The sequence below is a fragment of the Phodopus roborovskii genome, unplaced genomic scaffold (assembly GCF_943737965.1).
Source record: "Phodopus roborovskii unplaced genomic scaffold, PHOROB, whole genome shotgun sequence".
NCBI classification, from domain to species: Eukaryota; Metazoa; Chordata; class Mammalia; order Rodentia; family Cricetidae; genus Phodopus; species Phodopus roborovskii.
In genome coordinates this window covers 1,966,994-1,982,378 of record NW_026126514.1, presented here as the reverse complement: position 1 = coordinate 1,982,378, position 15,385 = coordinate 1,966,994, and the positions used below count along the sequence as shown (strand labels likewise).

At 37.5% G+C, this 15,385-nt stretch overlaps 1 protein-coding gene and 1 pseudogene across 2 annotated transcripts in view; one reads left to right on the top strand and one right to left on the bottom strand.

Annotated features, from left to right (window-relative positions):
* Positions 1 to 15,385, bottom strand: part of Scfd1 (sec1 family domain containing 1) — a 72,972-nt gene that overhangs the window by 53,795 nt on the left and 3,792 nt on the right. Inside the window, exons 2-6 of one of the 2 annotated variants that reach the window (XM_051195804.1) lie at positions 13,067 to 13,137; positions 10,714 to 10,802; positions 6,801 to 6,891; positions 3,110 to 3,232; positions 1,382 to 1,469 (exon numbers count right to left, since the gene is read on the bottom strand). In XM_051195804.1, coding sequence (XP_051051761.1) covers positions 1,382 to 1,469; positions 3,110 to 3,232; positions 6,801 to 6,891; positions 10,714 to 10,802; positions 13,067 to 13,137 — 462 coding nt within the window. Of the gene's footprint in view, positions 1 to 1,381; positions 1,470 to 3,109; positions 3,233 to 6,800; positions 6,892 to 10,713; positions 10,803 to 12,360; positions 12,416 to 13,066; positions 13,138 to 15,385 lie in introns of those variants that run through there. The other variant, XM_051195805.1, reaches the window with a different exon arrangement.
* Positions 4,993 to 5,404, top strand: LOC127230570 (prothymosin alpha-like; annotated as a pseudogene).

Genomic DNA, 15,385 nt, shown 5'->3' with positions numbered 1-15,385 from the left:
ATTGACATAGGAGGAAACTAACTGCACATACCAAAATACCTAAGGAAACAGTGTCCAAGCAGAGAAGATAGAGACAAAAATTTCACCAGGCAGTACAAAGTCCAAGGAAATACACTATCCCTGAGGAGTTACTGTCATCCAGGCAAACTGGGTGAAACAAGTGGTATGGAAAATACCTGACCATTAATTCTGGACCATCCTATCAATCACATGAAATCATATCAAATCTCTGCAGAAGCAGAACCCTTGAGTCCTAAATATCAATTCCATGTCTGTGAGCAAGAAGCAACCTGCACAGTTGCAAAAGTCCATCAGGTCTGTCAACCTCATCGATGACTTCCACCTTCCATGTCTAAGATGAGATCCATTTGATTGAGATGTGTACCTACTTTATCGGGTAAGTATGTTAGCATCCTATTCAGATTTAGAAGAAGGCAGGAATGCAAATTCCACTCAGGGTTACTGTATAGGTATTTGAATGCTCAAGAAAATCCATATGAATCACAAATTTAGTTATTTTTAATTACTTAATGTCCAGCAGTTTTATTTAATAGACTTAAAAATTTGCCTGAACTGGCTGAATCACTTTTTAAAGAAATAATTTTTAATGCAATGGTAAGCTCTTAGTAGAACTAAACAGTGACGTGTTCTAACTAATCTTAATAAGCAGGACAGCAGGCTACTCTGGACAATTTAATTGGCCATGGAAAAAATGAAAGGGATTTGTTTTATTTTTACTAGATTTACAAATAAAGTTTCTAAGTTTAATGTAAAGGCTATGGGAAACTAGGTTTCAAACACAAGGTTAGATGCTAAATAATCTGAAAAATGAACACATTGCAAACAGATTTCTGTGAATAAAAACCACCTCAGAAATCTCACAAAAGTCCAGGGATGGCAGTGCAGGGCAGACATCTATAAATCCTTTGGAAGGCTGAGGCAGGGGGAGCCCAACTCTGAGGTCAGCTTTCAATAAGAAAACATATTAAAGATCTCAATGAGCGAAAAGAATGATGTTCTCAGAAAACTCACACTATGGGCCAGAATTTAAATAGGTACAGAAAAGTAAAGTGTGCTACTTCAAAGTACTAGACAGTTAACTTTCCCTTGCATGGAAATATTGTCTTAATTAGCATGAGTGAATTACTCGTCCAAGGTGTTCTGGGGATTCCCAGCAGGCCAGAGAACTGGTAGTCAACCTCATTACAAAACAAATTTGTTATGTCTTAGTTATCTATGACATAATTTAATCTTAGGCTGTCTTTTCTGTGTGCTTTAAGATACATTGCTATAGACAACTCTCGAATCACTATTTTCTCCCAGTACACCATTAATTTGGTCAAACATTACAATGACTTGCAATATTTGTGTTTTTACATACCACGATATGAAACAAGCTCCTTATTTTGATTACATAATACAAACATGTCATCTTCCAAAGTAATAAAATTGAGATACTGGTCAAAAACCTAGAAACAAACAAACAAAAGGCTTATGAACTAGCTTTATGATATAGCTATACTAAAACTATAGTTTGGCTGAATCACTAAATGGCAAAAATAAAAAAAAAATTACAGTTAAAGTCAATAATTAAAAATTATACCAAGTAGTTAGGATGCCTATCCAAATAAATATAAAGAGTTAACAGAAGCTGAAGAGATAGCTCAGTGGTTAAGAGTGCTTGCTTGCTCTTCTAAAGGACCTGGATTCAGTCCTAGCACCCACGTCTCTAGCTTCTGCACCCTTCTGGCCTCCACTCGCACCCACACACATGTGGTATACATTCACACACACACACACATTAAGATGTGTGTTTTAAAGGGGTGGGTGTTAAGAATAAAAAAAAAAAAAACAAGACAAAAATATTTTGAAAACAATGAAAAAACAACTTGGGGCAAAAACAAGAGTAACATTTTTTTAGACAAATAAAAAAGTTAAACTGTGGTTGTGATGGGAATGTATATCCTTTTGGAGGAAAACTACAATTTACAGTTTTCTACACTGTCACCATGTGTTCTTTTAACACCCACACAGTAGCTGTTTCTGCACCATAACTTTTATAAATGTACCAGGGAAGTTATTGCAGTTCTTTACAAGTCCATATGTTTAAAAAAAAATAAACAAAACAAACTAACAAAAACCCAAAACTATTGGCCTGGACAGATGGCTCAGCAGTGAATAGTGAATAGGCCAAGCTGATTTACTGGAGGACCGGAGTGAGTTTTCCAGCACTCACATTAGCTGCTTGCAACTCCAGCTCCAGGAGATCTGATACCCTCTTCTGACCCCCTACGTGTATACTTACATACATGCAGACACATAGATAAAAATTTAAAAATATTCTAAGAAACTATCTGAAAGACATTACATTTAGCAAAAAAAAAAAAAAAAAAAAAAAAAAAAAAAAAATCCCAAAAAACCCTGAAAACTGTTCCTATAATTCTGTTATGAAATTAAAATTAATGAGAATTTCTAAGCAACAACACACAGGGAAGTCTTAAAAGGTATTCACAAATAGCACTGGGCTCTCTCTAAGTCTAAGGTGTAGTGATGGTGTGTGCAAATGCATACTTCATCTTTCCTGTTTATACAATCCCTTTGTATACAACTTTGATTTGTGTTCTCTCAAAATTCAAGAGGCACATGGAACAGCAGGGGTTTATCCGAGAATGTGCCTGTAACTGAAGTGGGAGGTGACTATGATGTCACTGGAATGCTGGCCGGCTGCATGTTCTCATCCTTCTAGGATACTCTGTGTCTCTTTGGATCTGCTTTCCTAAATAAAAAGATCTGGATCTTCAAAAGGTGACTGACTGACTGTAGTGATGACAGAAGAAACAATGTCAACCTGAGCACAAGTAATGTATATCAAAACTGTCAAGTCAAATTATCTCTAAAATGAGCTACAAAGATCCCAGGAATCTCAGCCTGACACAAAGCTCAATCTCCTTTTCATTTCTGAAATTCATTTTTCTATTTTAAGCTAAAGACAATTTAAATGAATGTGGTTTTTAAGAAGTCTAAACATTTCATAAGTTGTTTTGGTTAGTTGTAAACAATTAGAAGCTTTCAGACAGTGCTGAATTTTACATTAACACATGACTCTTACCTTGGCAACTTGTGTCACTGCACTAGCCGCCAATGCTGCATTTGCAATATCTTCCAGTTTACTTCTTGAAATCGCAGAAATAAAATTTAAATAATAGGATTCATAGAGCTGATTTCGAAGATCCTATAAATATAATAAAGAGCTCTTATACTAAAAGTTAGGCTTTAGAACATACAGCACACATTTGAAAAGACAGGATTATAAATGACAAAAAAGTACTCTATAAGAACAAAGTGATAATATGCCAGTTACTTGCCCACTGAAATATATCTTTAAAATTATCAACAAAATCCCATTAGCTACAATATAGTAAAAAACTGACTGACACCTCTGGGCTTCAGTTTTCTTAACAACACACAGAAGTACACAGCACCATGTGGTATACAGAGATCCAAGTACTCGAGCCTGAGGACACCTCAAGTGTGTGACCTGCAGGGAAACATGGGAAACCCTGCCTCAAGATGCTTTATTTTAAACCCACAAGTAGCTAACATACTATCTAACATAATCAAATGCTTATTATGTTTGGCAAACATTAACTGGTATTTCTTTGGTCATATACACAATAGGTAATTCTTTCATTGCATACAGATATGTCCACTCCAAATACTGACTCTAGCAGTATTAATTCTCTCTCAAAAGCAGAATTTAATTTATATAATTTCTTAATCACTTTTTAAAATATTCATGGACACTAAGTGTAAACATCCAAATATTTCCACAAATAGAAGATGTAGTAGGCATTTTCATGCATATATGTATGTAAGATTTAATGTTATCAAAATTTTATATGTGATCAATTTTAAGACGTATCTAATTCCATAGATGTCTAACTATGAGTTGGAGTATGTGTGAGGACAAGGCTCAATAGCGCAATGGTTTAGCAAAGATGCACAGAGTGCTCATGCCAAAGGATAGATAGAGTAACTACTGGGAACCAGGCTTGTCACTGTCAGAGAAAGGAGTTTAGATTTGTAAAAGAAAAGGGGAAATCCAGGATGACTCATATATTAAGAAATTAAAATGGCTTTGGAGATTATATCTATGGCAGGTAGTGAGGCGAGATGAACATTACTAAAATGCACACATAAAAGTACATGTGTACAAATGTATACACGTGTGTGACAGCCTAGTTACTGTTAATGTGTCTAATGTTCAGATATACATATTATTATCTGCAGAAATTAACCAGGTCCTTAAACAAGCAATTGAATCTGAGGCTGGCACAGAGACTACGATTGAGACTGAAATGTGTTCTCATGCTAGAGAGTAAGAAGTGATTAAAGAATTGTCCACACATTTCAAAAGCACACAGAACACAAATAAGTAAAAGCAAATTCAATTCCTATATATTTGCAATGAACAAGCCTAAAGATGGCATTGGAAACAATACCAATTATTTAAAACAAAACAAAACAAAAACAAACAAACAAAAAAAAACCCCAGTAAATTTAAAGGAAGAAAGCTATATTCTACATACCACAAAACATTTTATTAAAAGAAATTGACAAAGGTCCCAATATCCCACATTTGCAGATCAGAAAATTTGAAGCTATCAGGCTTGTATTACCAAACTGACATACAGTATTGGTTCTCAACCTGTGGGTTGCTATCCCTTATGGGTCACATATCAGATATTTATAATTCATAACGGTAAAGAAATTAGTTATGAAATAGCAACAAAATAACTTTATTGTTGGGGGTCACCACAACATGAAGAAGGTCGCAGCATTAGGAAGGTTGAGAATTACTTGTCTACAGGTGGTTTCTTTGTAGAAAGTGACAAGTAATCCTAAACTTCACTTGAAAATTCAAGGACTCAGAGTCCTTGAACTCCCATTTCTCTCCTCCCTGGCTGCAGCGGATCACCGGCGTGTCCCACCATGTCAGACGCAGCCGTGGACACCAGCTCTGAGATCACCAAGGACTTGAAGGAGAAGAAGGAAGTTGTGGAGGAGGCAGAGAATGGAAGAGACGCACCTGCCAATGGGAATGCTAATGAGGAAAATGGGGAGCAGGAGGCTGACAATGAGGTAGATGAAGAAGAGGAAGAAGGTGGGGAGAAGAGGAAGAAGGTGACGGCGAGGAAGAGGTTGGAGATGAAGATTAGGAAGCTAAGGCTCCTACGGGCAAGCGGGTAGCTGAAGATGATGAGGATGATGACGCTGACACCAAGAAGCAGAAGACTGATGAGGATGACTAGACAGCAGAAAGGAAAAGCTAAACTTAAGGCCACCATGACCTATTCACCCTCCACTTCCCATCTCAGAATTTAAACGTGGTCACCTTTGTGTAGAAGAGCAGGCCCCACCTGCCTATAGTAGGGAGGCCACCCACAGATGACATGCGCTCTCCGCCACCCCACAAAAACAACATGAATTTGCAACAGGGGAGGAAAGAAACCCAAAACTTCCAAGGCCCTGTTTTTTTATTAAAAATACTTTGAAAGGAAAATTTGTTTGTATTTTTTATTTATATTTTATATTTTTGTACATATTGTTAGGGGGTCAGCCATTTTTAATGATAATGGGTGACCAAACCAGCCTTCAGAGCAATCTCTGTCCTACTTACTGACCTTACTTGTGGTGTGACCATGTTCATTATAATCTCAAAAAGAGAACAAAAAAACCTTGTTGAAAAAAAACAAAAACAAAAAAAATCTTATTTCGAGCATCCAGTAACTTTTTCTTGTGTATGTACCTAGCTGTACTATAAGTAGTTGGTTTTGTATGAGATGGTTAAAAAAGGCCAAAGATAAAAGGTTTCTTTTTTGTTTTCCTTCCTTTTTTTTTGTCTATGAAGTTGCTGTTTTATTTTTTTTTTATTTTTTGGGGGGAGGGCCTGTTTGATGTCTGCGTGAAACAATGTCCAACAATAAACCGGAATTTTATTTTGCTGAGTTCTTAAAAAAAAAAAAAAAAAAAAAAAAAAAAGAAGAAGAAGAAGAAGCCTGGTCCATATGAAAGGAAAAAGCCAACTGAGCACAGGCATTTGCTCCTCTCACTCTCGACAGCAGATCCAATGAGACCAGTTGCCTCAAATGTCTGCTGCTGTGACTTCCCCACAAGGGACTGCAATCTCAAACTCTGAGTGAAAATAAAACCTTCCGTAAGTTGCTTTTGTCAGAGAGTTTTACCATAGCAAGTGGAAAAGTAACTAAAACATAAGGAAACTAAGGTGATAGATCAAAGAGGCGGGAGCACTTGCTGAGCACATAGCAGTCCTATGTAACTGCATATTGCACACTTCCTGGTCTCAGGCCTCCTGTTACCTAAGAAAACTAAAACTCTGCCTTTAAAGCTAGTATAGTTAGGTTTCCTGTTTTCAAATTTGTTATTGTTGTTTGTTTTGAGACATGATCTCACTACGTAGCCAGGGTCTTCAATCAATAACCTTCTTAGATCAACCTTGAGTACTGGGGTTAGAGGCAGTCTCCACAGAGTGCTATCAAGTTCTTTAGTAAGAGAGATTTAGTATCTACTGAGAAAATGCTTCCCCAGCCAAGAAATATGAATCTATTCTATTAAAATTAATGACAGTATCAAAAATCAAAGTGGAAGTTAGTAAAGGAATTTATGATTCTCTGCATTAAGCATCTAAGACTTTTTTTTAAGAAAAAAGTCTGTTTTGATATTCAAACAATCAGATAATTTTAAGTTTCAGATAAAATAAATAAGAATCCCCTTATCACCTGGCACATCCTGTCAATATTCTCTTCTGTTGGCATCACAAAGTACACCGCAGGAACATCTGGAATCGGATCCCGGTCTGAGTGCAAAAGGCTAGAAGACAGAAATAACAACAACAAATCACTTTTTCCCCTCTGGTACTTTTTAAAAAGACAGTTTAAAACAGTATTTCTCAGGCTGGATGGAAAGCCCACTTAAGAGTACTGATTGTTCTTCCAAAGGACCTGGGTTCAATTCCCATCATCCACATAGTAGTTCAAACTGTCTTTAACTCCAGTTCCAGAGGATCCAACATCATCATACAGATATACACACAGGCAAAACACCAATGTACATGATAGAAAAATAAATTTTAAAAAAATTTCAAAAGAATGTTTCTCAGTCAGGCGTTGGTGTTATACACCTTTAATCCCAGCACTTGGGAGGCAGAAGCAGTTGGATCTCTATGAATTTGAGGCCAGCCTGGTCTACAGAGCAAGTTCTAGGACAACCTCCAAAGCTACAGAGGAATCCTGTCTCAAACAAACAAACAAACAAAAAATCTCAAACAAGAAGCCTACAGCTCAGTAACTAGTAGTCAAAACACTCGTATAGCTGTTAGTCACATAGCTAACCTAGCCTTCCTCAGAAAGAGAAAGAAAACTTCACACCGTTGGCATTAGTAACATCCATTTGTAGGATCAGTTCTTTCTTTCCCCATTTTACACATTACTAGTATTTCATATGGCCAGATATTCTCTTCTACCAACACTCTTCTTGAAGGACAACTAAATACATTAAAAAAAAAATCAACATTCTTTTCATAGAAATACAGGGAGAGGGTGAGTGAAGGAAAACAGGGTTGGTACCTTTGGAGAGAAATAAGAATTTAAGCACCCATGGATTAATCACCACTTAAAAATGGAAAGTAAAAGAATACTTCATTACAGCTTTTTATTTTATTGCTTTTTATTTTCTGCATGATGGTGTGAATTGAAGTCAGGAGCTTGCATATGTTAAGCACATTTTACCACTGAGCTATATCCCCAACTCTATTTTGACCAATCTTTTGCTTCCTAAGAGAACGCACAGGTGCTCATCTAAGAATCTCAAAGATGGCATGTTAAAGTTTTCTCTTGGCCATTCAGGGAATAATCACTTAACTGTCTCAATTTCACATACCCCCCCAAAAAAAAAACTATTTGTCATTGTAACATTTTAGTTATGTTTATAACAGGAAATACGACTAGCATTCTAGGAATGTAACTCTTCAGTCATCTCTCTAATCAATAACAGTGAAAGGTGTTCATGCTGCCAGTAGAGATGCATTTAATAACCTCCCATCTGTCCAGATGTCACTAACAGCAATGACAAGAATGTGATGGCAGTCATAGGCTTTTTTCTTTGTGTGCTGCCTGCCCAACTATCTACATTGCAGCAACTAACAATCTAGAAACCTGTGGCTACTATTTCCTTCAAATTGGCCTAAACTAGCTTGCAGAGCATAAAGTAACTGAAGTTTATTCAAGTGAGGCCAAGCTGTCAGGTATTGTCCATGGCCATACAGCCTTGCCATGCTCTGGTCACAACAGCTCTCTGCTTCCTCTACTCTCAGATAAGCAGACTATTTTGTTATCCTTAGACCAGTATGCAGTTAAATCTCACTTCTGTTTGTCACTGCTACTAAGCCACTATGAGTCATTAGACAAACAGCACATCATTAGTGGAGAAACATGGCCAGAGTTATGGGGTAGTCACATTTTTTTAAACTCCAGTCTGTTCACTAATAACACAAAGAAGTTAAATACTTAGTAAGGTGCCAGTGGAAAGCCACACATTTAAAAATTACTAGACTAAGGACAGCATCGAGCTAAACAGCTTTAGTCTGTAAGAATTAATGTTAACAATTTCAAATCTAATACAAGAAGAAGGGCTCGAGAGGTGGCTCAGTAGTTAAGAGCATATACTATATCAGAGGACTTGAATTTGGTTCCAAGCTCCCAAGTCAGGTAGCTAAGACCATCCGTAACTCCAGCCAGAGAACCCAATACCTTCTGGCCTCTGAGAGCACCTACACCCATTTGTGTATAACACCATGCAAACACACACATAGGCATAATCCAGAGGACCTGATGCCTTCTGACTTCTGAGAGCACCTATATGCATGTGCATATAACACCATGCACATATACATACTTAAAATAAAATCTTTTAAAATCTATTTTTATTTCATGAGTATTGTGTTTTGCTTGTATGTGTGTCTGTGTGTCATGTGTGTCTAGTTCCAGATCACCGAAATGGAGTTCCAGAGAGTTTGGACTGCTATGTGGGTGCTGGGAATTGTACCCAGGTCCTCTGGAAGAGCAGCCAGTGCTCTAAACTGCTGAGCCATCTCTCCAACACTAAAAATAAATCTTAAAAAATAAAACAGAGGAGAATGGTGGTGCATGCCTTTAATCTCAGGCTTCAGGAGGCACAGACAGATAGGTTTCTTTGAGTTCATGGCTGATATGGTCCACATAGGAAGTTCCAGGCCAGCCAGGACTACATTGTGATAACCTGTCTCAAAGCAAAACAAAATAAAACACAAAGCTAACATAAAAGCGAAAGGAAACAACTATTAAACAGATTTTTTTTAATCAAAATAAGGTAGTAAAATTAAAAATATTTTGTATTATTTAAAAAAGTTTCAACTATGATATCAACTAAAACAGGGAGTCATTTTAACATGCAAAAAAAAAAAAAAAAAAAAAAAAAAAAAAAGAGTAAGGTATATTTATAATTGATTCAGGGTTCAGTGCAGAGTTCTTGCCAGGCCCATAGGGATAACTCTCAGCAGCAGCAGCAGCAGGTACAAGTAAGTACCAGGGTCTGACAAGGTGGTTCGCTCAGCAGGTAAAGGTGCTTTAGGCCAAACCTATCTGACCCTGGAACTTAAATGGTGGAAGTTGAGAGGATTTCTGCAAGTTGTCCTCTGACTGCCACATGTGCCTCCCCACAACCATTACAATACAGATGAATAATTTTTAAAAGTAGAATCACTACAACATAATTTCCTAACTCGTTATATAATTACACAATTGAAGAATTTAAGCTGATCAAAGTAAATTCTGATATGATACTCACTGACAATTTTATGAGTAAAATAGTATGTTTCAATTAAAAAATATAGAATAAAAATTGATTCCTACATCATAAACAGATAAAACACAAGTAGGCTAAAACTCCCTAAACTAGATTCCTTTAGTACATAAAGTAGCACCATGTCTTCAGGTACATTTCCTCCAGATGATCCACTGGGGTGCCTCTAAAGTAGTGGAATTTGTTCTATTATCAAATGTATCACATAATCAAACTTAGCAATCAAGAAAGCAAAGATGTGATGGCTATTACTTCATTTAGTCACTTTAAATGCTCAAGTTATAAACTACTTTAGATTCTCTTAAAGTATGTTTGAATTAAGCAAAAATCTTTTAGAGGTTGAAGAATGCCAGAGTACCAGTTCTTTTTCTTTAAAGATCAACCAAGTCTACTGGGGGGAAAAAAAAGAAAAAAAATTTAAATTCTGGAATTATATAGCATCAAAGTGAGACTATTTTTAATCTTAGAAATAGGGCCACATAGGTACTGTGACCTAACATTAGTTTTCTCTCAAATAGCCCTTAAAAATTTGAAGTCAAGTGACCAAAGAAATCTTTCTCAATAAATTTGAAGGTAGATGCAATTAGAAATATATTAAAACTCACAAGGGGCGAGAGAGGTGGCTCAGAGGTTAAAAGCACTTGCAGCTCTTCCAAAGGTACTGAGTTCTATTTCCAGCAACCACATTGTGGCTCACAACCATCTATAATGAGATCTGGTGCCCTCTTCTGCCATGCAGGCAGAATAATGCATACATAATGAATAAATAAATGAATGAATGATGTTAAAACTCACAGATGCAGAGTGATCCCCATGTCTCTCAGCTCTTTCACAGACAGCAGAGGAGAGATGATATCTTGGCCAAATCTGTCATAAATGAGTACCTTTAAAAAAGTGGTTTGTTTATCATTATTAATGAACAACCAAGAACTCACATTAAGATAACATTGAAGTCAACTTCATTTAGTAATCAGTACACTGAATTCTTTTTCATGTTCAGTTTAGTACTTCCATCACTACCCAGATGCCTATCTGTATAGTCATATAGTCTTGAAAAACATCAGCAGGGGAAATGGGATTGAGATATAAAATAAGAGTGTTTTGAATTTAAATAAAAATTAATTAAAAAAAAGATACCCACAGGAGGCCTCATTCTCCCTGAGAAGTGGATGGGGGTGGGATGGGGGGGGTTGGTGGATGGAGCGGGAGGACCGGAGGGAGAGGGAACTGGAACTGGTATGTAAAATAAGATTGTTTTTAATTTACATAAAAATTAACTTTAAAAATAAATAAAACATCATCTATTAGGTTTAAATAAAATAAACATTTTAGAAACTTTTTATAAAATACTGTAAGTTTACAATCAGACTCAAAGCCTTTATTTTAATCTTTAATAAAGAACTCTGAACATACAGCAAATTTATACTTGACTTATTTTTTTCTTAGCCCACATATATCCTTTCAGAGACCCTGTAAAGATGAGATAAAAATTTAGACCCTTCTAAAACCAAAGTGGGGACTGGAGATACGGTTCTATGGTAAGAGCACTGGCAGCTCTTCAAAGGACACAGGTTTCATCCACAGCGCTCACACGGCAGCTCATAACCATCTGAAAATCTAGTACCAGGAATCCAATACACTTTTCTGGACTCCACAAGCATCAGGCACTAACGTGGTACACATGTATACATGCAGGGGAAAACAATCATAACATGAAACAAAAACCCTAAAATATAACAAGTTTCAACATTATAAAGAAAATTTAGGAATTAAATCATCTGAGGTAAACTAGATACTGACTTAAAAAGGAAGTCCCTAAGCCAGATGCAGTGGTTCACACCTGTAATGGCACATTCAGAGAATGAGGCAGGACTGAAAAGAACTTGAGACCAGCCTGGACTATAGTTCAAGACAATGTATTAACATCAACTGGGCTAGAGAGATGGCTCAGAGGTCAAGTGCACTGGCTGCTCTTCCAGAGGTTCTGAGTTCAATTCCTAGCAGTGACATGGTGGCTCACAACCATCTGTAATGAGATGTGGTGGTCTCTTCTGGCATGCATACAAATACATAGACACAATGCTGTATACATAATTAATAAACACACACATGCACACATCCACACACACACTCTCACACACACAATATCAACCACATAACTAACAAAAACCACAAATAAAACAAATGTCCACTTCAGCCTGCTAACTCACTATTAGCTTTGGAGGTTAGGCTGACAAATGGGTTTCCAACTGTTGTAGTGACTCTTTTAGAGAAAGAAACTGCTATGAGGTGAAATGAATTCTGTGATTGTTATTACATGCTATTCTTAAATGCTAGGAATTTCTTTAGAGAAACTACAATCTTTCTGCTGTGGCTCTAAAAGGTGCTAAATCTTTCAAAACTCCTCTCTATTTAAACCTTAAGTTAATAGTAGTCCCTTACCTGTAGTTTCTACTTCTGCAGTCTGTTATCTGTTGACAACCATGGTCACAAAATATTAAGTGAAAAATTACAGTAATAAACAACCCATAATGTAAACCACTCAGAGCAGCAGGAAGAAGTTTCATGTGTCCTACTCCACTCTGCCAAAGCCTCCTGCATTTCTGCTCTACACTGCCCATGGCATGCACAATCCCTGTCACCACTCTTTAGTCACCCAGTTCTGTCTTGTTATCAGACTTACTGCCACACTACCACAGTGCTTCCTCTCCAGGGACCTTTGTTCTGCTTTACAATCCCTTGAAAACACTAGAACAGAGATGCTGTCAACATTTACTATTGGCAATCTCTTCTGTACCTCATCTACAATGTAAATGTTATCATAACTACATGTATATTGAGAGGGGGAGAGTATACAGTAGTCCCTAGATAGTCTTGGGGCTTGGTTCCAGGACTTTCCAAGATACCAAATCCTTGGATACTCAAGTCCTTTCTACAAATGACAGAGCACTGTGCATATCCTACATGATCCTCTTGCATACTACACATTCTATGTAAACCACTATATGATCTAGAGGATGAAAAAGAAAAAAAGTCATGAATTCTAATTAAAATATACTAGTAATTTTAAATTTATAAGAAATTTCTTCCAATTACTATCATTTCAGTGCTAAGAAAGAAGCCACATTTCCACCAAAGCAGCACTTACCTTCCATACTGGTTCTCCGGTGCTGTTTTTAACATGCGGCACATTGAAATTCAACATACGCTTCAGAGCCACTGAAAAGAGAAGTTTACAACATCAGTTATTTGTAGCAGGCTTTTATTTTTTTTCTCACTATAAACAAAATGCATAAATGAATGCGAACAAAACTGACTAATGAAATGAATGAACGTGTAAAAACTTGGGTCAGATCTTGTAAGATAATTTTATCAACAGCCAATTGGCATCCGTTTGGGAGCAAAAATAAAAAAGGCATGAAAACTGTTCAGAAAAATTTAGTTCAGGGTTTGGGGGTACAGCTCAGTATCACAGCTCTTGCCTCTTGCCCAGCATACATGGATTTGATCCTTGACACTGTGGGAAACAAAAATGACAAAGAAAAACTTCATATCCCACCACCTTTCATACACACACCAAAAGAAACCACTTTGATCACAGACTTGCAAATAACCTTAACAGCTAACTGCTGTTGCTGTCTACTATTTGGCTGAAAGCACAGATAAAGAACAATCATTATAAAAACAAAGATTATCTATGGCATGCTTCACAGTTTCACCATATAGAAGTCCATTTTAGTTATTCAAGAGTAAAGCTAATATAGTTTGGAAAGAATGACGCCCAAATTCCCAAATGTTGTCTATAAATGTTTGTTTTCATTTAAATGGACTTAGTTATATAAAATAAATAAAGAAAAGAAAAAAAAGAATAAAGCTATTAAACCCACTGAAAGGTTATACAACTTAATTATTTTATAGTTCTAAGGGAAAAGGAGACTTCGTAATGAAGTAGATATCTAATAACTGAAGTCATACACTTTCAAAAACCAGAGTAGTCATGCTTTAAATGTTACAGTACTTGGTGGCTTCTATTGCTCATCTGTTCAGACCATAGCAGAGAAATATTTCCTAAGGAAAATGAAAATCCACTGTGTTGGTGCTACTTCTCTGGGTGTGCATGTGTCTGTGTGCCATTTCTTTTTGATAGACATAATCTCATTAAGTCAGTCTTGAGTCCCATGTACAGTTGAGGATGACCTTCTAATGTTCTTGTCTCTTGGGATTGCAGACAGGCATGCACTACCACACCCCCCTAGTTTTTAAGGGTTGCCAGGGATCAAACCTATGATTTCCTGCATGCAAGGACTTGAAACTGACATGGCCAAGCATTCAAGAAAATGTACAAATCGGGTGATTTAAGACTGGCTACTCACTGGCCGAGGAGAAATGCCCTCCCCACACCTCCTGCCCATCAATGCCTGAGACAGGTGGAGGCCCAGGGTCACAAGAGCAGGAGGGCAGTCTCTACCCCTCACCAGCTGCAGTACACAGGAAAGTGGCCCCTGTAGCTTAGCTGGGCAACATAATAGAGCTGGCCCTAATGGTGTAGGTGTGGGAGAGCCGACCCTGAGGGCATGAAAGCAGGAGAACTGGCTCCACTTCTGGCTCATTGCTGCAAGAGGTGAATTAGCTGGGGCAATGCCAGAGAGGAGAGCTCCCTGGTGGTGAGGACAGGGGAGAGCTGGTGGGAGGGCCCTACAACTAACTGCCCAGGCCCAGACCCAGGTTATGACTTGGCCAGTTCCAATATACAACCCATCTAAGATCTGCTGGAGCATGAGAAGGGACCTGACCAGCAGACCCAAAGCTGCAGATCTCCATGACACAGGGCAACAGCAGGATATCCAAGAGGGCCCAGGGCTGATAGTGTAGCAGGAACCAGAGGCTTTGAACCAGAGCAATGACACTTTGCAATGAACACTCACTGTCATACTACAGCTTCCATGTTGAAACTTTACATTTCCCCTTTTAATTTTTTCCCCTTTTTTCTCTTAAATTTTTATTTGGGGAGAGGGTACAGAGGTGGAGGGTAGTTGTGAAGGGGTGGGGAAATGAGTGGGACCAAGACACATGATGCAAAAGAGAACAACAACAGACAAGAAAAAAGAAAAAAAAGAAGGAGAAGAAGAAGGAGAAGGAGGAGGAGGAGAAGAAGGAGGAGAAGGAGGAGGAGGAGAAGGAGAAGGAGAAGAAGAAGAAAGAAGAAGAAGAAACTGGTTACTTTGAAATCTACTTCATTTATTTTGGGACAGGCCCTTACTATGCAGCACTGGTTGCCTTGGAACTTACTATGTACACCATGCTCACAGAGATCTGCCTGCCTCTGCCTCCTGAGTGCCATCATGCCAGGCTACTTTGATTTTTTTTTTAAAGCATTTGAATTTTAGGTAATACAGAATAGTCTACAAGCCAACCTATGGATATAGCACTATATAATACACAAACAAATAACCTTATAGCATATTTG